This window comes from Vombatus ursinus, unplaced genomic scaffold (assembly GCF_900497805.2).
Source record: "Vombatus ursinus unplaced genomic scaffold, bare-nosed wombat genome assembly UNPS02014782.1, whole genome shotgun sequence".
In the NCBI taxonomy this organism is placed as follows: Eukaryota; Metazoa; Chordata; class Mammalia; order Diprotodontia; family Vombatidae; genus Vombatus; species Vombatus ursinus.
In genome coordinates this window covers 2803511-2830161 of record NW_020954560.1, presented here as the reverse complement: position 1 = coordinate 2830161, position 26651 = coordinate 2803511, and the positions used below count along the sequence as shown (strand labels likewise).

The 26651-nt window shown below is 37.2% G+C and overlaps 2 protein-coding genes across 5 annotated transcripts in view; one reads left to right on the top strand and one right to left on the bottom strand.

The window, feature by feature from the left end:
• GDAP2 (ganglioside induced differentiation associated protein 2) overlaps positions 1-17538 on the bottom strand; it is a 73931-nt gene extending 56393 nt beyond the window's left edge. For 3 of the 4 annotated variants that reach the window (XM_027866716.1, XM_027866718.1, XM_027866719.1), the window contains exons 1-5: positions 17358-17538; positions 11959-12195; positions 11066-11205; positions 9323-9476; positions 8833-8921 (exon numbers count right to left, since the gene is read on the bottom strand). In XM_027866716.1, the coding sequence (XP_027722517.1) occupies positions 8833-8921; positions 9323-9476; positions 11066-11205; positions 11959-12137 (562 nt within the window). In that variant the 5' untranslated portion in view covers positions 12138-12195; positions 17358-17538. The remainder of the gene's footprint in view (positions 1-8832; positions 8922-9322; positions 9477-11065; positions 11206-11958; positions 12196-17357) is intronic. The other variant, XM_027866717.1, reaches the window with a different exon arrangement.
• Positions 17539-17650: 112 nt separating this feature from the next.
• Positions 17651-26651, top strand: part of WDR3 (WD repeat domain 3) — a 32254-nt gene continuing 23253 nt past the window's right edge. Inside the window, exons 1-5 of the mRNA XM_027866715.1 lie at positions 17651-17766; positions 21220-21424; positions 22386-22595; positions 22966-23084; positions 25764-25842. Coding sequence (XP_027722516.1) covers positions 21254-21424; positions 22386-22595; positions 22966-23084; positions 25764-25842 — 579 coding nt within the window. The 5' untranslated portion in view covers positions 17651-17766; positions 21220-21253. The remainder of the gene's footprint in view (positions 17767-21219; positions 21425-22385; positions 22596-22965; positions 23085-25763; positions 25843-26651) is intronic.

Genomic DNA, 26651 nt, shown 5'->3' with positions numbered 1-26651 from the left:
TATCCAATTAAGCAATGAAGTGGAAATCCTGAAAAATTAAAGGAGAGATTAATAAAATTGAAAATAAGAAAACCATTGAACTAATAAAACTAGGAGCTGGTTTTATGGGGAAAAAAACACCAGATTTGATTTGATTTGATTTGAAAAAAAAAAAAAAGCAAAGAAAGAAGAAAACCAAATTAGCAGTATCAAAAATGAAAGAGGTGAATTTACCACCAAAGATGAAATTAAAGAAATTATTAAGAATTACTTTGCCCAACTGCAGGCTAATAAGTCTGACAATCTAAGTGAAATGGATGAATATTTACAAAAATATAAATTTCCCAGATTAACAGAAGAGGAAATGGAATACTTAAATAACCCTATCTTAGAAAAAGAAATTGAACAAGCCAACAGTTAGATCCCTAAGACTCTCCAGGACCAAATGGATTCACAAGTGAATTCTACCAAACATTTAAAGAACAATTAATTCCAATACTACATAAACTATTTAGAAAAACAGGCAAATGAGTCCTACCAAATTCCTTTTACGACACAAATATAGCACTGATGCCTATCCCAGAAAGAGCAAAAAACAGAGAAAAACTACAGACCAATTTCCCAAATGAATATTGATTCAAAAATTTTAAATAAAATACTAGCAAGGAGAGATTACAGCAATATATAACAAATGTCATTATATAATCAAGATCATAACACTATATTTATACAACAGGAATGTGGGACTGGTTCAATAATAGAAAAACTATCAGCATAACTGGGAGCAGCTAGGAGACACTGCGAATAGAGTGTTGGGCCTGGAGTCAGCAACACTAACCTTCATAAGTTAAATCTGGCCTTAGCTATTTATTAGCTGTGTGACTTCGGCTAAGTCACTTAACTTTGTCTGCCTCAGTTTCATCATCTGTTAAAATGAGCTGGCAAAGGAAATGACAAATTACTCCAGTATCTTTGCCAAGAAAACCCAAATGAGGTCACTAAGAGTAGGCATGACTGAACAACAAAATTAGCATAACTGACCATATCAATAACAAAACAAAAATCATGATTATTTCAATAGACAGAGAAAAAGCTTTTCACAGAATACAACACTCATTCCTATTAAAAACACTAGAGAGAGCACAGTAAAAAATGGAGCTTTCCTTAAAAGATAAGTAGGATCTGTCTAAAACCATCAGCAAGCACATGTAATGGGGATAAGTTAGAAACCTTCACAATAAGATCAAGGGTGAAAGTAGAGGAGAAGCAAAGATGCACATTATCACTGCTATTATTCAATACCATACTGGAAATGTTAGCTATAGAAATAAGAGAAGAAAAAAAAATTGAAGGAATTAGAATAGGCAATATGGAGATAAAACTATCACTTTGCAGATGGTGTGATGTTAAACTTGGAGAATCCTAGAGAACCAACTAAAAAATTAGCTGAAATAATTAACATTAGCAAAATTGAAAGATATAAGATAAGCCCATATAAATCATCAGCATTTCTATAATATTACCAACAAAGTCCAGCAGCAAGAGATAGAAAGGAAATTTTCATTTAAAATAACTGCAGACAATATAAAATACTTGGGAGTCTACCTACCAAGACAAGTCCAGGAATTATGCGAACATAATTACAAAATACTTTTCATACAAATACAGACAGATATAATCAATTGGAAAAATATTAATTGTTCAAAGGTAGGCCAAGCCAATATAATAAAAATGATAATTCTACCTAAATTAATTTACTTATTAGTGCCATACCAACTAAAGTATCAAAAATTATTTTATAGAACTAGAAAGAAATTATAACAAATTTCATCTTGAAGAACAAAAACTCAGGAATATCAAGGGAATTAATGAAATAACAAATGTGAAGGAAGGTGGCCTAGCTGTATAGATTTCAAACTATTATAAAGCAGCAATCATCAAAACAATCTGGTACTGGCTAAGAAATAGAGTGGTGGATTAGTTGAATAGATCAGGTACACAATATACAACAGTAAATGACCACAGTAATCTAGAGTTTGATAAACTCAAAGACTGAAGCTCTAGGGACAAGAACTATTTGACAAAAATTGCTGAGAAAACTGGAAAGCACTTTGGCAGAAACTCAGTATAGACCAACTCTTCACATTGTATACCAAGATAAGGCCAAAATGGGTACATGATTTAGACATAAAAGATGATACCATAAGCAAATTAGGGGACCATGGAAAATTTTACCTGTCAGATCTATGGATCAGGGAAGAATTTATAACAAAACAAGAGATAGAGGGTATTACAGGGTATAAAAAGGATATTTTTTACTACATTAAATTTTAAAAGATTTTACACAGACAAAACCAATGCAGCCAAAATTAGAAGGAAAGCAGAAAACTGGGGGGAAATGTTTACTGCATTTCTCTGATAAATGCCTCATTTCTCAAATATGTGGAGAAGTGAGTCAAATTTATAAGAATGCAAGTCATTCCCCAATTGATAAATGACCAAGAGATATGAACAAGCAGTTTTCAGAAGAAGAAATCAAAGCTATCAATGTCATATGAAAAATGCTGTAAATCACTTCTGATTAGAGAAATGCAAATTAAACAGCGTTGATATACCACTTCATACCTATCAGATTGGCTAATATGATAGAAAAGGAAAATGACAAATGTTGGAGGGGGTGTGGGAAAATTGGGACACTATTGCGGTATTGGTGGAGCTGTGAACTGATCCAACCATTTTGAAGAACAATTTGGAACTATGATCAAAAGGCTTTATAAAACTATGCATAGCCTCTGACCCAGCAATACCACTATTAGGTCTGGGTCACAAAGAGATTAAAAAAAAAAAGGAACAGCACCTATATGTACAAAAATATTTATAGCAGCTCTTTTTGTGGTGGCAAAGAACTGGAAATTAAAGGGATATCCATCGATTGGGAAATAGTTGAACAAATTGTGCTATATGATTGTAATGGAGTACTATTGCGCTATAAGAAATGACAAGCAGGTTGCATTCAGAAATAGCTAGAAAGATTTATATGAACTGATGCAAAGTGAAGCATGCAGAACCAGAAGAACACTGTACATAGTAACAACAATACTGTATGATGATCAGCTGTGAATGACTTAGCTATTTTTAGCAATACAAAAATCCAAGACAATTTTGAAAGACTTAATGATGAAAAATGCTATCCTACCTCCAGAGAAAGAACTGATGGAGTATGAATGACAACTGAAAAATACTTTTTTAACTTTATTTTTCTATATTTTATTATTATTATTTTGGTCTGTTTTCTTTCATAACATGACTAATATAAAAACATGTTTTACATGATGACTACACATGTATAACCCACATCAAAATGCTCGCCTTCTCAATGGCGGGGGTGGGAGAACAAAGGAAAAGAGACAATTTGCTGCTCAAAATAAAAAAAAAATGTTAAAAATTATTTTTGCATGTAATTGAAAAAATACCATATTTTAAAAAAAATTTTTTTAAAGTTTCTTGAATCTCCTTCCAAAGAGATCTTCCCCTATTCAATATCCAGCCAATGCTTCATAATTTTCTTTAAAAGTCTTTGTATTCTCATCATGAGTATCTACAATAACAATAATCTATCAGTCTAAATAATTCAGAATTATTTTGGGTTTCATTCTACCTTCTCTTTCTTTGTTTTTTTGTTTTTTCCTTTAGGCAAATGAGGTTAAGTGATTTGCCTAGGGTCACACAGGTATTAAGTGTCAAGTGTTTGGTCTGAGGCAGATTTGAACTTAGATCCCCCTGACTTCAGGGCCGGTGCTCTATCCACGGCGCCACCTAGCTGCCCCGCTTCCCTTTCTTTGTTAAAAAAAAAAAGGAGAGGAATTTTATCATTTGGTACTCGCAAAGAACTAGACTGATTCTTCTAGAGTATAGCCCTTTTTGCAATAAATAACTACAGTAGATTTTCACCATGGGAGAGGAATTACAAAACATGAATATAAATCAAAATGTTCTTCCTTGACATATTTATTTTTAGCAAACTTAAAGATGGAGAAGGGATGAGCATAGGAGAGCCATAAAAACTTTTTACACATATTTTGGGTTTTTGGGGGCATCTTTAAGAAACTTAAACTTCTCTTCTACCTTTTTTTTTCTTGTTTAGTTTTGACCATGCAATAGGGGTTAAGTGACTTACCCAGGGTCACACAGCTAGTAAATGTCAAGTGTACGAGGCTGGATTTGAACTTAGGTCCTCTCCTAACTCCAGGGCTGGTGCTGTATCCACTAGGCCACCTACCTGCCCCTCTTCTATCTTTCTTGAAGTCTGAAGTCCAAGCTGTTTTATGCATTTAGTAAATTTCCATTCAAGTTTATTTAATTAAACAAATATTTATTAGGGGCCTACTGTACATAGAGCATTATGCTAAACACTGGAAGACATTTGCAGTTTAGACAAGATACGGTCTTTGGAACTCATGGAGTCTAGAGTGTAATAGTGGAATATCACACACACATCCACAGACACACAGGCGCACACACACACACACACACACACAATCTAAGATAATTCACAAACATATTTGAGGCTTACAAAACAACAGCCATGAGATGTCTAAGTTGAAAAAGTTAGCAGTGGAGCAAGAGGTCCAGAAAGGCTTCAAGGAGGAACAAGCATTTGAGTTAGGCTTTCAAGGATGAGTAGAAATTCAATGGCAGAAGTAGCTAGATGGCTCAGTGGATAGAGCACTGGACCTGGAGTCAAGAAGTCCTGAGTTCAAATCTGCACTCAGACACTTACTAGCTGTGTGACTCTGGGCAAGTTACTTAACTTCTGAGAAGGAAATGGGAAACCACTCCAGTATCTTTGCCCAAAAAAACCCCACGGACAGTATTGGCCTGTTACGGCCCATGGGCTCATAAAGAGACAAGACAGAACAACATGGACTTCAACAGCCTCTCCGCCATGGCCTCTTCTTTAGCTTTGCCTCTGGGTCCTCTTCAGTTCTTTTCAAGGCTCAACTCAAACACTACTTTCTACATTAGGCTTTTTATGATCCCTGCCATTGTTAGTGACCTCCCCTTCCTCCAGATTACTTTAAAATTACTTTAAAAAAATTCCTTTTCTTAATTAAGAATTTCACAAACACCAGCAAATATGAACATTTCCATATAGAAAGAAAATACTGTACATGAACCATGAATCTACTTATTTTTTTTAAAGCATATATTAAATTTAACATAGCAGTACTAACACTGTCTAGTTTGTCTGTGTCCTTTCTGAACTTCCTTCTGTTTTCTTCTGAGTATTTTAGAAATGTTTAATTGATAATTTTTTCATTCTTTTTTGCATTACTACTACTACTACTACTACTACTACCCACTACATTCTCCGACAAAGAATAAAAGCCCAACCTTATTACAGGTGTGGACAAACAAAACAAACTGACAAATTGGTCATGTCTCATTCCATACCTACAGCCCACTACTTCTCTTCCAAAGAGGTGAGAGTCAGGCTTCACCATGAGTCTTCTGCAATCATAACTAGTCACTGTTTTTATCAGAATTCTTTAGAATTTCAAAGCTGTTTTTCTTTAAAATATTGGAGTTCTTATATAAACTATTCTCTTGGTTCTGCTCACTTTATTCTATATCACTTCAGATAAGTCTTTACAGATTTATCTGAATCCATCCTTTTTGTCATTTCTTATGGGGCAATAATATTCCATTACGTATACATGATAATTTGTTGATAATTCCCTAATAGATAGACTGTGCACTTTGCTTCCAATCCTTTGCAACAGTAAAAAGGTGTTGCTATAAATACTTTTGTTTATATGGGTTCTTTCCTCCTTATTTTTGACATCTTTGGGGACATATCCCTAGCAGAAGTGTTAGTAGGTCAAAGGAAATGTATCACTTGATGACTTTGTGGGTTAAGTTCCAAACTGTTTTTCAGAATGGCTGAATCCACTCATTTCCAAAATGGCTGAATCCAACAGGGCATTAATGCGCCTGTCCTCCCCACAATCCTTTACGGAACTGTTGTTTTTCTTTTTTGTCAAATCAACAAGCATTTATTAAGTATTTAATGCCAGACACTATGATGAATGTTGGAGATATAAAGAAAAGTAAAAAAAAAAATCATCTTTGAAAATCTGATGGGTGTGAGGTAGTAACTGAGTTGTTTTAATTTGTATTTTTTAAAAATTATCAGTGACTTTGGAGCATTTTTTTCATAAGGCTGTTACCTTGCATTTCTTTCTTTTTATGAGGAATGTTTGTTCATATCCTTTTACCATTTATATAATGGGGAATGGCTCTTATTCTTATATCTTTATTAACTCCTATATATCTTATATATCAGTCCAATATCAGAGGAATTTTCTGGAAGTATTTCTCCCAGCTAAACAATTCCCTTTTAATTTCAATTGCGCTTTGCTGTATAAAGTTTTTTTAAATTTTATGTAATCGAAATTGTCCATTTTATCTCCTGTCATCTTCTCCACCCCTTGCTTGGTTAAGAACTATTTTCTTATCCATAATTGTGAAAGGTACTTCCATCCCAGCTCCTCTATTTTAGTTTATCATTTGACATTTTATGTTTATACATTTGGAGCTTATTTTGTTGTATGGTTTGGGCTATTGGTCCAAACCTTATTTCTGCCAAGCTGGTTTTCATTTTTCCCAAAGGTTGCTGTGAATAGTGAGACAATGCCCCAGGAGCTGGATCCACTTTGGTTTACTGAATACTATGCTACTACATTCGATTGCTTCTAGGTTTTGTGTATCTTGTGTTTCACTGATCAACTTTTGTACTTTTTAATCAATACCAATTACTTTTGATGATTATAGCTTCGTCATATAGTTTGAGATCTAGTATTGCTAGACCTACCTTGCTTTCCATTTTTTTATTTCTTTTGAGATTCTTGATCTTTCTTTCCTACAGATAAATTCTGTTTATATTTTGTCTAGTTCACTAAAGCAACTCACTGGTAGTGTGGTACAGCAATGAATAAGCAAATCTATTTTTACATATTGACATTTTTATGTTATTGACATGGCTCAGCTATGCACCATCAATCTCTCTCCAATTATTTAGGTCTGTCTTTATTTTTTTATAGAGTATATTGTAGTTGCATTCATATAATTCCTGTGTAGATGTACTCAAAGTTTTACATATCCTAGTTCTTTAGAATGGAATCTCCCTTTCTATTTCTTTCTACTGAGTTTTGTTGGTAATATAAAGGCTGATGGTTTATGTGGATTTATCTTATATCTTGCTACTTTACTGAAGTTGTTTCATTATTTATATGAAATCTCTACAATTCTCTATCATATTATTTGCAAAAGTTGTTTATTCTTAGTCAACATTTAGTCCCTCAATTTATTTTTATCATTTTTTGTTGTAAGGAGCATTTCTAATAATATACCAAATAAAGTAGTGACAATGGCATTCTAGTTTTACCCCTGACATCATCATTATTATTATTTTTTTTAGGCAATTGGGGTTAAGTGACTTGCCCAGGGTCACACAGCTAGTAAGTGTCAGGTGTTTGGTCTGAGGCCGGATTTGAACTCAGATCCTCCTGACTTCAGGGCCGGTTCTCTATCCACTGTGCCACATAGCTGCTCCTACCCCTGACATTATTAGAAAGACCTCTAGAATTACATTGTTTACCATATTAAGATAAAGTTCATAGAGAGCTACTACATCTATGTCTTTGAAAATTCTACTGAAATCCTTAACATTTAAAAAATATTTTGGTTATATTTGTTGAGGTTTAAAGGGGGTATATTGAGATCTTTACCTATTATAATTTTGCTGTTTATTCCTTATAATTCAATTAACTTTTCCATTAAGTAGTTACATGCTATACCATTCAGTTTCCATACATTAAGTATTGACATTATTTATCTGTGAAGGCTTTAATAATGTAATTTTGTTGCCTGTCTTTTAACCATACTCTGTATCTTCTCTTATCATATTGGAGATCATAACCACCAGTCCTGCTTTTTTAAATTTCCTTGAGGCAAAATTGTTTCAACTCAATTTTAATTCTGTAAATTTTTATGTTTTAGGTGTGTTTCTTATAAACAACTCTGTTGGATTCTGCTTTCTAATCCATTCTGCTACTTTCCCTCTAGTCTATGGATGAAAATACCATTCACATTCATGGTTATGACTGATAATTGTGCTTTCCCCCTATCATATCTTCTTATATTTTTTCCTTCATTTAATGCCTCCAGTTCACCCTACTTTTTTTTAAAAGAAGTTAGTGAAAGTAAAAGAATAGGATCAATATCAACAGTTTATAATTGAAGTCTTTCCCTCTTTAATTCCCTGGTTTCCTTTAAATCTCAGCTATTATTATTAAAGCCCCACCTTTTGCAAGAAGCCTTTCCCAGTACAATCTTGTTTGTACATAGTTGTTTGCATTTTGTCTCCCCATTTAGACTTGAGTTCCTTGTAAGGAACGACTGTTTTTCGCTGTTCTTTGTATCCCCAATGCTTAGTATACTGCCTAACACACACTGGGAGCTTAATAAAGCCTTGCTGGCTGAATGACTGATTAGCTGTATAGCTTTGGTCATGCTACTCTTTTTGCATCTTAATCTTCTCATTTGTAAACCTGGCAATAATGTCATGATACCGTTAATATATTTAAAATATGTATAAGCCACCATTAATACACTTAAAAGATGTATAAACCATACAAAGACAGATGAAAATGCATATAAAATATTACTTATGCTGTTATTAAATAGACTCAATTGATTTCCACAGAAGCTTAAACTTTGTATATTATAAAATATTTTTGGTTAAGTTTATTCCATCAATAACTGGATACAGCACCGTCCACACTGACTTACGGAGTGCTATGTGGGTGGCATCCTCTAAAGGATATCCTCTTTTTGCAGAATTGATGACACAAAATCCTACAGAGGACACTGCCTGCTCCCTGTAGACAAGAAAAAACAAGAATTGAGTCACAAATATTATACTTCAAAATTCAGCACCATCTTTAAAATTTGACTCAGTCACCCACCCAATATGGGGAAAAATGATATACTGATAAAATTAACTTGTACTGTCTGTTTTATACATTTACTAAACACTAAGTTAAAATTTTAATAGTAAAGCAAAGGCTTTATGTCATTCTCCAACATTTTCCTATTTATGTTGAACTTTTCAAATTCCCTACCTCTCAAATTTTTTAGAAGAGAATTCAACCTGTATAGTAGAATCCTTTTGAATTATCTAATTGCTCTGGCATTTGCCTCTTATATGTCACTGAGCTGCATATACATAAAAGTGGAACCTCTAAGACGGAAAACTCTATATCTAGAAACACAGACTCACGTTGCCAATTGCAGTACATTTCTGTAGCAGCTATATAGGGAGCTTTCAGCTGCTGTGCGATAGCGGCTCTTGTATTTAGGTCCCACGGTGTGAATGATGAAACGGGCAGCCAGATTGAATCCTTTTGTAAGCTTTGCTTCCCCTGTTCGGCAACCTAAGTGACCAAGGCAGTATAAACAAGGCAAAAAAGTATTACCAAGCAGAAGGGAAATAAAGTCCGTATGATGTCTCTTCATTATCAAAATCTAAAATACCAATGGGTCTCTAGTCATGGCTGAGATATAAGGCTGGGCTTAAACGTTTGGCAGTGGCAAAATGACCACTCCTTCCCTTCTACAGTCACTAAGTCTGGAGAAACTACAGCAATTACAATAGCTAGCAAGCATATTGTGATTCTGACTCTCAGCATTCTGACTACTATTCCTAACCCCATTTTCCCCATTCTCTATAGGGCATTCATTGTTAATATCTTTTCCTGCAAATGTTGTTTTCCTAGTTTTGCTTACTTCATTGCATTAGTTCATACAGGAGTTCCCAAGTTTTTCTGAATTGTTCATATTCATCATTTGTTTTAGAGCAATAACATCCACTGCTTCAATTTGGTGAACTATTTCACAATCAATAAGAACTTGCTTTGCTTCCAATTCTTTGCTATGCCCCCCACATCCCCCAAAAAGTGTTGCTTTAAGTATCTCAATATATATGACACCTCTCCCTATCTTTGATCTCCTAGGGTACATGCCCAGTTGTGGTTTTCACTGGGTCACAGAATATGTACAATTAATGACTTTTCTAGTAGAATTTAAAATTATTTTTCAGAATAGTTGGACTAATTCACAGCTCTACCCACAGTACATTAGAATTGACTGTCTTCCCATGGCTCCTCCTGACCATTTTTTGCCTTTTGTCACCTTCACCAGCTTGCTGCATGAAGTGAAAGCTCAGAGTTTTTGTTTTTATTTAATTAAGAGACTGAGAACTCACTCAATGGAGGGTGGTTCTCCATTCACGACATGACTTCTCTTACCTCGACGTCTTAGTCGAGGCTCTCCTCTAAGTCTCTAAGGCTGTTTCTCATCCTTTGCCTCTCAGAATCCCCAACTCCCTTCAAGGCTCCAGTGCCAGCTCTGACACAAGACTCTTTTTCCACCCACCTACCCCCATCAACTGTTAGATTTCTCTTCTTGTCACTTCCTTTCTTTAGAAATTACTTGTATTTTTCTGTGTACGAGTTGTTCCCCCTAGTAGAATGTAAAGACCTGGAGGACACAGACCATGACATTTTCCTCTTTGAAGCCCCAGTCAAGCATTGTACCTTGCACATAGCAAATATTTAAGAAAGTCTTATTGAAATGACTGCAATATTATACTATTAACTTACATTGAGCTTGCAGTTCATTAAAAACCTTAGATTTTTTTCAAAGAAGCTGCTATGTGGCCCTGTTTCCCTTATAATGAACTTGTAAAATTAATTCAGTGAATCCAAGGGTAACACACTTTACATTTATTTCCATGAAACTACATCTCATAATATCTGAACTAATGCACTAGTTCGTTGAAAATATTTTTGAATCTTAATATCATCTAGTTTATTAGCTATTTCTCCCAGTTTGGCGCCAACTGGAAAGTTAATAAACATGTCTCAGGGTCACCTTTTTAGAGGTCATTTAGTTCAACACCTTCATTTTATAACTGAATAATGTTCTCTAACAATCAAGAAGGCTGAAAAAAACATTGATTTACCTTTGAGCTTCTGGAGTTCTTCTTTCAAGTCAGGCCCTGCAAGCATAAAGATGCTTTCTGACACTGGATTCTTATCAGTGAGACTTTCATTGCTGGTATTGACTATAGCTGTACAGTTCAGTAAAGCTACATCTCCTTTCCTAAGGAAACAGAAGACATTCAAAGCAGTTTACAAATTAGCTTGGAAAGCTGAATAAGTGCTGCTCTTCTTCTTTCCTTATAAATAGTGAGTTTCTTATTCCATCAAATTTTCCTTCTCAAACTTCAGTACCTTGTTAAAAGAAATAATCTTATAAAATGGTTTATAAGGGGCAGTTAGGTGGCACAGTGGATAGAGCACCAGTCCTGGAGCCAGGAGGACCTGAGTTCAACTCTGGCCTCAGAAACTCACTAGCTATGTGACCCTGAGCAAATCACTTAAACCAGGATTGCCTCCAAAAAATAAAATAATATGGTTTACAATACATGTACAATCACGTTCTTCCTTAATTTTTTTTGTTCTCTTTTGTGCATTTGAATATTTTGACTTTATGAAGGAAGATAATGTAAAATGTATTAACTGGGCAAGGGAGAAACATACTTTATCTTCTTCAGATCACACCTTGGTTCTACCAGATCATTTTAAAAGACAGAGTAAAGAATAACTATCTTGGAAAACTATATCTAGAAGTGACATAATTTAATTGTTGAAACATACGAATTCTTTTTTTGCTTCTGAAATATCTATTTTTCTTGCAATATTTATCTATAGATATACCTATATAATTTATTATTTATCTCTCTTTCTATTTTATCTCTCTATTCAGAGTCGAATCTTGTTCATTTAAACTGGGTTTAATATCAAAGAATTATGAGAATTGCTACTCCTGGTCCTCCGTATTAATTAAACTTACCAAAGAATCACTTTTCCACTGAGCTCTTTACTGAAGGGAAAAGGTGATCTAATGACTTCATCTTGGAATTTTTCAGTTAGAGTTTCTGAGGAATCTACTTCATCTGCTTCATACCATTCAAACCAGCTGGGCAGAGTATCAATATCCACAAACTGGGAAGGAGCACCCAAAGGATCCATGGTATGAAACTTGGCTCTAACTTCTTAGCAATTTAGTTTTTAATGGAACTCCTATAAGCTTGAAAGACACAGACACAAAAACTTTCAGAAAGTACTTTAGAGAAAGAATACTGCAGTATAAAATATCTCAATAGCAAGTTTGTTTTAATTATTTAAATACCATATAAATGGAAAAAAAAAACCAATAAAAGTGTGGCCACCTCTAATCAATAACAACAGGAATAAAATGCGCTTTCATTTTCATAGTTTTTCACTGGTACTTAAAAATCACTTAATATAATCCCAAATAAAAGATAAGTGCTATAAACATGATCTTTTTTCCTAGCAGTCCATAAATCTCCAGATTTTTTCTATCTGGGCTCTTTACTTCAGATTCCCTTTCCTCTTTCTCTTTCTTCTATCTTAGATTGGCTAGTGGCCTAAACTTCTTGAGAAACTGAGAGACAAAGTTAAGTTGGAAAACAAAAAAACGCCCATTAATTATTAAAGTGAATTTCTCCCTAGTGCCCTCCTTTCCAAACTAACCTTTATTTAACTTTGTTTTTATTTGCTTGATATTTATGGTGTACACACACACACACACACACACACACACACCTCCTTCATTAGACTGTGAGCTCCTTGAGGCTAGGAAATGTCTTCTGCCTTTTTTTTTTCTTTTGGTATCCTCATCACATAACATACTGCCTGGCAGGCACAAAGTCGGTGCTTAATAAACATTTATTAACTGAGTGAAACATTGAAACCTTTACTAAAAGGATAGAGGTTTGTAAAGTAAGGTTATATATTGTTACAATATTGACAAAATAAACTTAGAAAATGCTAGCTATAGTACTAAGAAAAAAATTAAGGAATAAGCATAGATAAACAATCAGCAAAATTATCCCTATTTGTGGATTTTTGTGACACTGTTCTCTTTAGGCTCTCCTATCTGTCTGACGGTGCTTTGTTTATCTACTTTGCTGGATCATCATGTTTATCACATCCACAAAATATTCTTTATAGAAATAAATCGAAACTCAAACATTACCCAAGAAATATTAATTGTGCATAGCTGGGCCACATAAATACCATAAAAATGAAAATAGTACCTAAATCAATTTACTTACTTGGTGCCATACTAAATTATCAAAACATTACTTTAAAAAACTAGACAAAAATAAGATTCATTTGGAGGAACAAAAGGTCTGGACTCTCAAGAAAAAAGCAGGAAGCAAGAAGACCTACCAGTACTAGATCTAAAACTATATGACTAAGCCCTAATCATCAAAACTTATTTGTATTGGTTAAAAAATAGAAAACAGTTCAATCCAAATAGGTATAGATGACCCAGAAGCAATTTAAAATAGTAGCAGAATGTTTGATAAGTCTAAAGAATCAAATGACTGAGGTAACAACTCACTATTTCACAAATAATTCTAGGAAAAATGGAAAACAGTCTTGGAGAAATAAGGTTTACAATCAAAACCTTAGGTCAACATCTTGATCCATATATCATAATAAGCTCCAAATGAAAATAAAATGTCTTATCATAAACAAAATGAGGAGGAGGGAAGGAGATAACTTTCACAACTACGGAGAGGGAAAAAAACTCTTGCCCAAACAAGAAACAGACAGGATTACAGGAAATAAAAGACAATTTTGAATACATGAAACTGAAACAAAACAGCTAAATGTAGAAAGAAGACTTTTGACTAGGGAAAAAAAATCTTTGCAGCAAGTTTTTCTGACGCAAGTCTGATTTTCACGATACATAAGGGAATCGATTCAAATACAGAAGAAGAGCCATTCTCCAATACATGAATGATCAAAGTATATGAACATATAAAAAAGCAAGCTATGAACAATCATTAATAATAAAAAGAGGGGTTACTTTACAACATCAGATTGTTGAAGAACAAAAGAAAATGATAATTGTTGGAGGAGACTTAGGAGGATAGAACACCAATACACTTTCGGTGGCCCTGTGAACTGGTCCAACTATTCTGGAAAGCAATTTGGAACTGTGTCTCCAAAGTCATTAAACTGTGCACATCCTGTGATCCATTAAGTACAAAAATATTCATCAGACCACTTTTTTATTGTAGTGAAGTACTAGAAACCAAAGGGCTACCCATAAATTGAAGAACAGCTGAACAAATCATTTTATACACATCTAACAGAATATTATTCTACCATAAAAAATGATGAAAGGGGTAAATTTAGAGAAACCTGAGAGGGTCTGAATGGGGAGTGGGCTGGGGTGGAAGGGAGAAAAGTATCAGGATGATCGAGAAGAAGGGTGTAGTGATAGTGGTGCTCCCAAAAAAAGGAAGAAAAGAGGATCAGTGAAGCAGTAAAAGAAAATGCACTGAAGTCTGAGAACAGTTCAGAAGGTAACATACCAAGAAGTAAGAAAGTTTTGAACAAGCCATGCTGAATTGAATGTTTTTTTTTGCACCCCTACCCCACTTAGAAAAAAAGCCTTATGTTATGAGATTCAGGGTTTTATTTACAACCTTTTTTCTGTTGTTGCTTTTGTATATGAAAATGTTCATGTGTATTGGTGTTTGTCAAGTTTAGAATAAAAAAATTAAATTAAAAAAGAAAGCACTTGGGTAAAGAACAATGGAGGTAGAAACTAAAGTACAATTGTCATTAGAAGATACGATAGATCACCTGGATAGAAAGAATGACTACATGAGGAGTTTAGGTAATAGATGGAGAACTAGGAACAGAGGCATAAGATAGTGGTGATGGTGAATTCACCTATTCAGTTATTTGCTGGAGCCCTCTCTGTAAAAAACAGAGTGGCTGATACTATTTGACTTTCTTTCCTAATGGTCTAAAACATGATTTACAGATGAGAAGCTGAGGCCCTGGGAGATAAATTGACTTGCTTGTCTAAAGTCACACAGGTAATAAATATCAGAACCACTTAAGTCTTAGGGAGCTACCTGAGAGTACTAGTTTTGCTGTTTGTAGTCTGGAAGGAGTTACCACACCACCAAATTTTGACATTGATACATCTGCATTGGTACAACTCAATTTTCTTCAACATCTAATAAGCATTTATGTGTAAGACACAGTGCTAGTTGCTGTAGGATACAAAGATTAAAACAGAAAAATAAGTGTCTTTAACAAGTCTGCAAGTTAATAAAGGAAATAAATGTACACAAATAAAAAGAATACAATAAACACAAAAAGGAGATTAACATTATAAGAACCTTAAAAAAAAGGCAGGGGAGGTAGCTATTGCCTAGACTACTGCAATAGCCTTCTAATTGATTTCCCTGCCTCAACTCCCTCTTCATTCTAACCCTCCTCAACAGAACTGTCAAAATAATTTTCCTAAAGTATATATCCAACCACCTCGCTTTCTTCCCCTCTCCACCTCTTCTACTCAATAAACTTCTGTTTGAAATTTAAAGCTCTTCAAACCTGATCTTCATAAAAATGAGAAAATATTTATAAAGTACTCTGCAAACCTTAGAGTGCCATATAAATACTAGCTATTGTTATTACTCTTATTATGACTTTACTCCACTCCACGCACTCTATGATCCAACTACTGAACTGCACCACATCCAGTCTCTGTGGATTTGTACTGGCTGTCCCCCACACCTGGAATGCTCCTCCCTCTTCACCCCCACCTTTTTGAGTGCCTGATTTCCTTTAGAACTCAGCTTAAATGCCTGTTTCTACAGAAAGGTTTCCATAACTTGCCCAGATGTCAGAGCCTTCTATCTACTCTGCGTATATCTCGTATATATTGCTTTCTTTACTTGTTTTCTTCCCGTTTAGATTATAAGTTCCATGATGACAGGGACTGCAAAAGCCCCGGTAGCACACTGCACTTAATACATTCTTATTGACTGAATGATTGGATTTGGGGTCAAATGATTGCATTCAAATTCTAACTCTGACCCTTACTATGTGACTTTAATCATACTGTTCAGCTTCTTTGGGCATCAGTCACCTCATTTGTAGAATTAAGAGTTTAGAGTAGATGATCTCTAACATCTCTCTCAGCTCTAATTCCACAATTCTAGGGCAGATGGTGGGGAGAGGGGTCACTGAAAGCCTGCCAAAGAATGGAGCACTTGATAGAGCATAGAGCTGGAACATGCAGGAAGATAAGGATTTCAACACCTGGAGACTAGTGGGTTTGGGAATGCATAGGAGAAGGAATGTGCAAAGATGGGAAAGGATAGATATACAGTGTGGTTTAGCTAGAATGCAGTGTGCCCACAAAGCATAATAGGGAAAAATAAAGTTGGAAAGGTAGATTAGAGTCAAACTAAGAACACCTAGTCTATATTTTATCCTTCAAGGAGGCATATACATTTAAAGCTATAATAAACTTCAGAAGCAGCACAATGTTCCATCAGGTGCAGCTTGCGCTTCTGACTTCTGACAGCTTGTGTAAAATGTATTTCTGAGGCAAGACAGAGAAGGCAGGAGGACCCATTTATATCCCTGGTATACAACTGGAACTCCTAGACAGAGATCTGTTTTTTGTCTTTAGATCACTGGCACCCAGCCGTGCCTCCAATACAGCAAGTGCTCAATACATGTTCGAAATTATTATAATAACCTAAAGAAAGTCCTGAAGTAGGATGGTGGCAGTGGAAGTGTAAAGAAGCCAGAAAGACCATAACGAACACTCCTTAACCGCTTATTTTTCCTCCAACGAACGAAGATATGTAGGGACAAGATCAAGAGACAGGATTTGGAGTCGAGGGACCAGAGTTCAGATCCTGACCCTGCTACTTATCACCTAAACCTGTGGGGAAGGGCAGTTTTCTCTTGGACTAGATTTCTAGGCTTCCTTTTCAAGCTAAATCTGCGATCTTACTAAGGAGGGAGTGAGAAAGCGAGCCTGGGCTTTTCAATCATTAACCCTGTAGTCTTAGTGGGGGGCCCAAGGGGCAGCGGTTCTTCCAGTCCGAGGCCCTTCCAGTGACCCAGGAAGCGGCTCCGCATCGGGCCCAGGGACGGAGCTGGGGGAACTTGTCGGCTCAGCATGCCGAGCCCGGGCCCACCCGGTCTTCTGCGGCCGCTGCCCAGGAAGCACAGGCCGCCAGGACGCGCGCCCTGCCCTGGCGTCTCTGACACGGCCTCTGTCACCCTCCTAACCAGGGGCTCGAGCCCTCGCGAGGGCCGGCAGGGAAGCGCCGCGTCAGCCATACGGCCCTCGGCCCGACTGTCCTCCCTCCCAGTCCCGGCCCCGGCTCTCACCGCGCTTCTGCTTCTCCATTCGGACAGTGGGAGTGGGGCTGGGGGGCTAGGACGGGGTCAAGCTCCGGAAAGCGGGCGGCTCCGCCACATCCCCAGAACCCGCTCGGCCAAGAGCAGCAGAAACGGATAGAAAGCGAATAGCACACGGGGAACTGAGGCAGAGAGTCTCGAGACTCTGACTTCCGCTCTGCGCCGGGCGGACCAATCAGCGCGCAGCGCTATTCGTCATTTCCTTCTAGACTCGTGGAGGGGGCCGGGTCCAGCGGAAGAGCGGCCAGAAGGGGCGGGCCTAGGTGTAGCGGGCCGCCTGGAGGTCCGCGTGGAGACGGCTCAGAGTTGTCTGCCTCGGTCTCGGACACCCGGGGAATCTCCCGGTGCTTTTTGGTGTGCCGCGCGGCAGGAGGCGCGGGTAGGTGAGGGGACTCTTGTGGGTTACGATTTGGGGCGCTTTGGGTCATTTTCTTCCCACGGGCCCCCACCCCCATCCCCACAGCCCTTGTGGCTCCTGGGGAGGCCGCGTGCGGGCCGGTCAGGTGGTCCCGAGCCTTTCCCCCCTTCTCTCCCCCCTCCCCCCCGCCCCGGAGCTTGGAGGTACCTGGAGCGTGAGTGGTCCGGGGCCCATGCGAGCTGATGAGACGTTTATCGATCACTCCACCACGTCTCCTTGGTGCCTCCTGGGCCCCGCGAGGTGCTGTTGGCAGAAAGCATTGCTCCGGAGGCTCCTGCCAGCCCCCAGCCTCTGACGGGGTCTGCTGTCCGCGGAACCCCCAGCTTACTTCTAAGTGATGCATCCCCAGCAGCTTGGCCGTTATGTGATGAATTATTCGGTCATGGTAACTCACTCAGTGGGCACTGTGTGCTTTTCTTACCCTCAGTAAGAGGGTACTGAGTTTTTAAGACTTAGGTTGTCTTGATTAGGTAGTTAATAGTACCGTGAAATGTGTTTTAAATATGTTTTATATTGTTTTACTGGATCCTCACAACCACCCCTCAAGGCAGCCAATATTACTGTTTTATATAAGAACACACTGAGGCTCATGGTTAAGGTGTCTAGGCCATTGACACAAAGCTACTGTGCCATAGGAACTTAGATTTGGAGCTTGAAAGGACCTCAGAAGCCAACTTCCTCGTTTATTATTATTAATTTTAATGTTTAAATTATCTTTATTTTTTTAATTTTGTTTTTCAAGTCAGTATTTTTTGATCACACCGAATACTTCCCTCATTGAGCAAATTTTTAAAAAAACAGACATCCCTCAATATGTATCTTCATAGTTGAGCTAAATAAATTCCCATGTTAACCACGTCCAAAAATCTGTATGTCTGCATTTTCTTCTTAAGTTCATCACATCTCTGTCAAAGCGTGAGTGGCCAATTTCATTTTCATTTTTTTGGTTTCATGATTTATCATTGCATTGATTAGAGTTGTCAAGTCTTTCAGATTTGTTTTTTCTGTAATATTATCATCATTGTATAATTGTTCTATTTCTATTCACTTTGCTTTGCTTCAGTTCATAAAGTCCTTCCCAGTTTCCTCTGAAATTGTTCATTTTATCATTTCTTATGATACAGTAATATTCCATTAGATGCATAGATCACTATATATTTAGCCAATCTCCAATGGGCACTTTCCCTTAGTTTTCAATTTTGGACCATTAGTAAAAGAGCTGCTATAAATATTTTCATATGCATAGATCCTTTTCCTCTTTTATTTCTTTGTGGCATAGGCCTTGTAGTAGTAGTAGTAGTAGTATAGATGGGTCAAAAGGTTTGCATACTTTGGTAACTTTCTAAGCATAATTGCAAATTGCTTTCCAGAATGGCTGGATCAATTCACAGCTTCACTAATAGTTCACTAGAGTACCTGTTCCTCCAACATTGGTCATTTTTCCTCCTCTAATGATAGTTGTAAGGTGGAACTTCCAAGTTGCTTTAATTTACATTTTTCTAATTATTAGCAATTTACACCGTTTTTTCATGTAATTGTTGATAGTTTGGATTTCTTCCTTTTAAAACTGCCTGTTCTTAATCCTTAGACCATTTATCTATTGGGGAATGGTTCTTGGTCTTAATAGTTTCAATCAGTTTATTATCTGTCTTAGAAATGAGACCTTTTATCATAGAAAACTTTTGTTAGAAACTTATTGCAAGTATTTTCCCCCAGTTACCTGTTTCCCTTCCAATTTTTACTACATCAGATTTGTTTGTGCAAAAATTTATAATCAAAATTGTCTGTTTCATCTTGTGTAATCCTCCCTATCAGTTATTTAATCATGACCTCTTCCCTTGTCCATAGGTCCTAAAGATAATTTTTTCCTTGCTCCTTTAATTTGTTATGATATCATCTTTTATAGCTAAGGTCATGTGTCCATTTGGAGCTTATTTTGGTATATGGTGTGATGACCACCCCCATCATTTTACAGATTGGGAAAGTGAGGCCCAGGAAAAGTTAAGTGACTTGCTGAAGGTCACACAGGCAGTGAGCATCAGAGATAGGCTAGTAGGCCTTCCTACCTTAGGCACACAGGTTTTCCACTGGACAGGTTGCCAGTCCAGGGCTGAATTTTATGCTACAGAATATAATGCAAGGATAGATTCATAGAAGAGGTAGAATGTAACCTGGGCTTTGAGAGTGGGTAGAGAGCAAAGAAGGAGCTTTTTTTTTTTTTTTTAAAGAGGTCATCACTTGAATAAGGACAGAGACAGGAATGATAGATGTCAGAGTCAAAGGAATGTGAGAAAACCTGAGCATACATGAAGGTATACATTAAGAAATAGTTGGGGTAAAATTACATTGATTACTTGGGTTGGAGTTATTTTATTGGTGGTCTCTAAAGACAGGCAGAGACTTCGGAGTTGAAAGCTTCCAGTCATTGAATGTTTCATTATCCTTGTGAGCATGCTGGGATGAAAAGTAATATTTAAGGAGTATTATTACTTACGACTGTTAGGTTGGAGCAGGGAGAACCTGGAATCAGGAAGGCCAACCAGGAGACTGTTGTCAGTCTAGCATATTAGCAAAAGCAATAAGGAAAAGAATGGGTCCAAAAGATAGCAATACAGTCCTCTTTGAACTACCCCCTAAATTTCAGTCTGATTGGATGAGTTCCTAGAAGGAATCCATAGGGAGAGAAGAGCAGAGATGGAAGGACTAGGCTTTTAAGAACTCCAGTGGCAGAGATGAGATTCAAACCCCAGGCATGAATTGAATCCAGGGAACAAGAGAATGAGAAGAGCTAAAAATGACTCTTAGGTTTTGAACCTGAGTGGTTAGGAGGATGATGGGGTCACTAACAGAAATTGGACGGTGATGAAAGAGATAAGGTTTTAAGGAACAGGTGATTAGTTTAAATTTTGAACCTCCTGAGTTTGAGGTAACAATGAGGGTCCTGTGGTGATGACCAAAGATATTTAGATAGAGAAACCATTTGAACTGTGGCAATAGTTAAACCATGGGAGTGGATGCAATTACCAAGGGAAAGATATAGAGAAATGGAAAAGTGCTCAGAGCTGAATCTTGAGTGGAATAAATAAAATAAGAGAAGAAATTCAGCATAATTGATGACTAAATGGGTGGGAGTGTGGCTAGTTATTCAACTGTGTTGAGACTTGAATGTCACAGATCGGATTAATATACATTAGACATAATATAACTAGTCTGCAGTTAGGGTAACATTAGTAAAGAATATATAGAAAATGAAGACCAAAGACAGGTAATGTGTTAGCTTTATGTTAAAAGAAGTAATTTAGTGTAACTTAATGTGAAAAACAAGCACATGCTTTCTGTTAACCATGTGGCTACTCAGTAGCTATGTGACAGCACAGAGGATCCGAAAGAATTGAATTGTTTATTTGCTTACAGGTAGTTTGCTTCCAGTGGAATTAGGTGGTGTGCCATGGGGCTTACCAAGCAGTACCTGCGTTATGCTGCCAGTGCTGTCTTTGGTTTGATTGGTAGCCAGAAGGGCAACATTGTCTTTGTAACTCTGCGTGGTGAGAAGGGACGCTATGTGGCAGTACCAGCCTGTGAGCATGTCTTCATCTGGGATATACGGAAAGGAGAGAAGGTAAAGTGGCTATTCACTAGTAACTCCAGGATTTATTTTAGGATAAATTGGGGGGTAGGGAAGAGGGAGATGCTAGAGGGCAAGCTGTCTATGACTACACCCACCCTCATATAACAAAGATCCTCTTTCTTTGGAAACAGACAGCTTAACATCGGGTCCAAACCATGGGTGCTAGCATTACCACAATCCTAGCAACTCCTTCCCATTATCTTTAGGATACCTATAAGGAATTAATCTCCTGACCTTTTGGTGTTTCTCACAACTCTGCTTTTGCACCCCTTACATGATCTTGGCCTTAGCTTTCTAGTTCTTACAGCTTATCAGCAAATTGCAGGGTAAAAACTAAAATATTTTCTAATGTTGAAGAGAGAAACATAGGGTTTAGAGCTAGAAAAAGACTGGAAAAGATGTTTTAGTTTGATTCCCCCTTTAAGGATAGGAAAGTGAGGCCCAGAGAGAGGAAGGCATGATAGAATAAGGAGTCAGCAGATTGGCTGTATATTCCATCCTCCATCTTTCCCCAGTTACATGCCTGATATGTCCTAAGAAACTAATTTCCTTACAGACAGAGTCTGGAAGTAATTCTGATGCCCTGAAAATTGGTTCTTCTGAAAATAGTATATGCTATACTTTAAATCCTCAAGTCCCCAAATCAAAATTTTGTTGCTAGCATTTGCATGAAGTAAAAGTTTGATGGTTCATTACTCATACCTGACAGGCTTACTTTATGTTGTTTTGATAAGTCACCTTACTTATTGTTGTAACTTTATTTCACTTGATCAATGAGACTAGTAATTCCTGCCTCAAAAGACTCAGCATGTAATTACTATTTGTACATATGATTCGGAGAACTAATGTTATTGACATAAAGTATACAAATATCTCCCCCCCTTTGCCAAAAAGGAAAGCTTAGCTCCTGTATAGCTCATGTTTCAGTGTTCTTGTTTTTTTGTGATTTCAGATTCTTATTCTTCGGGGGCTTAAACACGAAGTTACCTGTTTATGTCCCTCACCAGATGGACTGCACTTATCTGTGGGCTATGAGGATGGGTCTATCCGCATCTTCAGTCTTCTGAGTGGTGAAGGGAATGTGACCTTCAATGGACACAAGGCAGCTGTCACTGCCCTGAATTATGATCAACTAGGGGGCAGTCTAGTGTCTGGGTCCAAGGTAGGAATTGTAGGAATTGTTGGGAAGGTGACTGGGCATGTACTGAGCCTTTGATAGACTAGAAATAGGGTAATATGTTCAAACAGATTTTTTAATAAGAGTTTTTGGGGGAGGCTTTGGAATCTCAATAATATGAAACTACAGTTGCCTGGGGTGGCATTAGAATGAGTAAGATTTGGAGATGAGTTCCCCAGAGCCATTCTGATTCTTTTGATCCTTTAGAACTTCAAAGGTAGCTTCTTTTGCACAGAGTTAGAGAAACGGGGTAGCACAAGGCAAACTTGAGTTAGATAAGAACGGCAGTGAAGTTATGGCTGGTCTCTTGCTGGACAACATCGTCTTATTTTTGCCATATCTGTTCTCTTCAAAGGACACTGATGTTATTGTGTGGGATGTGATCAATGAGAATGGCCTCTACCGTCTGAAGGGACATAAGGATGCCATCACACAGACACTGTTCCTACGAGAAAAAAACCTACTAATTACCAGGTAAAGACCTAATAGTTAACCTACTAGGTCTTCCCCACTTCTCTTCTCTCATGGGGACTGCTCAGGAATGAATGAACAAATGATTTAATGAATGAAAACAATTATTGGCCTATTATGTGAAAAGAAGTGTACTAAGTACTGAGGGTGCAGAAAGAAAAATGAGAAAAAATAGTTCTTGCTCCCCAGGAACTCACATTCTAATAGGGCAAATTCATATGGAAGGGCTCAGCTCCACTGCAAATGGAAAGGTCCTTAAGGTGTAGTGGCAAATCACATGGTAATTTATATTGTTTAGTGTCATCAAAAAGGAATTTTTTTTAAAAAAAATTTTGAACTAAATTCTTTAGCATCATCAAAAAGAATGTTTTTTAAAAAAATATTTGAACAACAAAAAGCATTTCTGTACACACAACAGAACAGAATAAAGATGCTATGTGAAATCATGAACCTTCATTTAATACTGCTTTCATATATACTTGCATATATATAAATTCTGCATGTTACGTTTAAAACTGTCTTGCTAGTATTTTCTTTCTTCTGTACTTCTTTAAACATTTAAAAAAAATTATATAGGCTCTCTTTTTTAGTGAATTATTATTGCTGACCTGTCTTTTCTCCCTACCCTATCTCTCAATTAAAAACTGAGAAAAAGGAAGAACGGGAAACCCCATTGTAACAAATAAGTATAGTCCAACAGACTGAATTCATACAATGGCCAAGTCTAGAAATGTATGTCTCTTTCTGCACCTTATATCCATCATCTCTCTGTCAGGAGGTGGGTAGCATTCATTTTAGGTTCTTCGGAGACATGATTATCATTGCATGATCAGAATTTGTAAGTCTTTTAAAATTATTTTCTTTATAGTGTTGCTGACCTGGTATAACTTGTCCTGGTTCTGCTCACTTCTCTTAGCATCCCTTCATACATCTTAGGATTTTTTTTATTTCTTGCTGCTCACTAATAGTCTGTTATCTTGCTGTTTTTTTAAAAATAGTTCTTTTAATTTCTCCCAATATATTACTAGTGGTACAAGTGATGGCCACTGTCTTTTCAGAGTGTCTTTATTTAAAAAAAATTATTTTAAACATTCTTTTTTTAAATTTTGAGTTCCAAAATCTCTCCTTCCCTCTCACCCACTGAGAATGCAAACAAAATTATATTAAGTAATTATACATGTGTAATCATGCAAAACATTTCCATAGTAGCCATCTTTCAAAAAAAATAAAATGAGAAAATTATAATTCAGTTTACACTCAGAGTTCATCAGTTCTCCCTCTGGAGGTGGATAGCAGTTTTTCATCATGAGTCTTTTGGAATTGCGTTGGATCATTGTATTGATCAAAGTAGCTAAGTCTTTCACATTTGATCATCCTTACAACATTGATGTTATTGTGCACAATGATCTCGCAGTTCTTCTCACCTCACTTTTCGTCAGTTTATATAGGTCTTGTCATGTTTTTTTCTGACCCCTCCCCCCGTTGTCATTTCTCTTAGCACAAGAGTATTCCATCACAATCATATGCACCACTTGTTCAGCCATTCCCCAATTGGTGAGCATCCCCCGCCAATTTCCGGTTCTTTGCCACCACAAAAAAAAAGCTGCTATAAATATTTTTGTACATATAGGTCCTATTACCTTATATCATAGTTGTTCATCCATTTCTTAGTTGTCTAGGAGGCAGTAAGTTACCCGCCTAGATTCTAGTTCTTTGTTTTTTCTTTTTTTTCTCCTTGTAACACCCTCTTCAGGATCAGGAAATTTGTTTAGCTTGCAAATATTTCCTCCCTGATATTCTCCCTCTTAAGCCATATCTAAGATGGTTTACCTGTTGAGTTTGATGTATTTCTACTCTTAACTCTGTGTGTGTGTCTCTGTGTGTGTGTTCAATGCTCCTTAGTCCTTTTCAAATAAGAGGACCATCTGATGCCTGATCTCCCCCTCCCCCCGTTCCTTGTGTGTATAGTCTTTTTCTCTTGTACCTTGATTACAAGAAATAGCAAGTTTTAACCCCTTCTTCCTCCTTTCTACTCTAGTGTGTTCCTTTTAGCCTTCCTTCCCGCCCCCCTCCCTTCAGATGCTCAGAATGAGAGCTGTGCTTTTCTTTAATGCTCTCATTCTTCTTTAAGGACATAAAGGTTCTGGAGGAACGATTGCTGCTTCTCCCTCTGTTAGAATTCTAGTGCTACACCATCCTACAGCTCCCTGTAATTGCTCAAGTCAGTTTAATTTTCTAGGTTTTTCTGAGCTCATGTTTGTATTTCAAAGTTCCTACTGAGTTCTGGTGTTTTCATGAGAAATGCTTGAGAGTCCTTTATTCCATTAAAGGCCCTTTTTTTTTCCCTGTAGTATTATATTCAGCTTTGCAAGGTAAGTAGATCGTGAGCCTTTATCTTTGACCTTTTAGAATATGACATTCCAAGATTTCCTCTTATACATAGTAGAAGTTTTCAGGTCTTGGTCTTCCTCTTTCCCCTAGAGAAGTTTTTTTTAAAGACCCTTCTTTTCCCATGTCTTCTTCCATAACTTCAGATCATTTTGAATTTTAGATTCCTTATACTATTACTGGATTATTCCAGGGTAGCAATATGTTGATTCTTTGTAAAACTATAGCTGGGTCATTGATTTTCCAGTTAGTGTGACATTGCTGTGCCAATGATCTTTCTATTTTTACTTTCAGTGGCAAAGACACTGTAGTGAAATGGTGGGACCTTGATACACAGCATTGCTTCAAAACAATGGTTGGCCACCGAACTGAGGTAATTGCAGCATGAAGAGAGGTCATTTGGCCATTGGGGAAGGGTGACTTGAGCCAGACCAGGGTTTGTAGCCCTCGTATCACTTACTACATGCTCTCTGGCTTTGTAGCTCTACTAAGTAAATCATGGTAAGAGCAGGGTTCATGTCCTCAGTATCTATGTCCCCTCCCAAAGGGTTTCCCCCTAAGATAGGTTTGGTAAAGGTTGGTTAAAGAAATGGAGAAAGAAGTACTTGGGTTTTGAAACCGTCACCCCATCGCCATTATCACTGTTGCTGTGGGAAATCTGGAGGCTGAACAGAAATATTTACTGAGCACTTGTACTGTGTGCAGTTTGTTGTGAGGGTGCAAAGGAAGAACATTTGTTAAGATAGATGTTATTCTACAAGAAATAAATTTAGGAGTGAGAAACCAGAGAGAATTTTTTTCTGTAGTATTCCTACCCCTAGGTCATTTTCCTTTCATTTCTCAAGGAGTTCAGCCCCTGGCTCACTGCCTCATTCTCTTCCCCAACTCCTGCCGTTTGTATTCATGCAAGTGATGCTTCCTAACTTCCCATTTTCTCAGGTTCCTGTGTTTTTATTCTGCCGCAGCCACATGGGTTGATCACACACTCAATCTTGCCATTACCTTTCGAGTATTCCACTTCCCTAGTTAGAAGCAGACATTGCCTTATCTGACCCTAACCTCTATTTCTACCATTTTTCCTCTCTTTGTGCTTCCTTCACTCCTTCTATATGTGTTCTTCACCCTCAACAAGACCTTTTCTTCCCTCTACCCCTCAGTGCCTTTCTCAGACCCTTCCCCCGT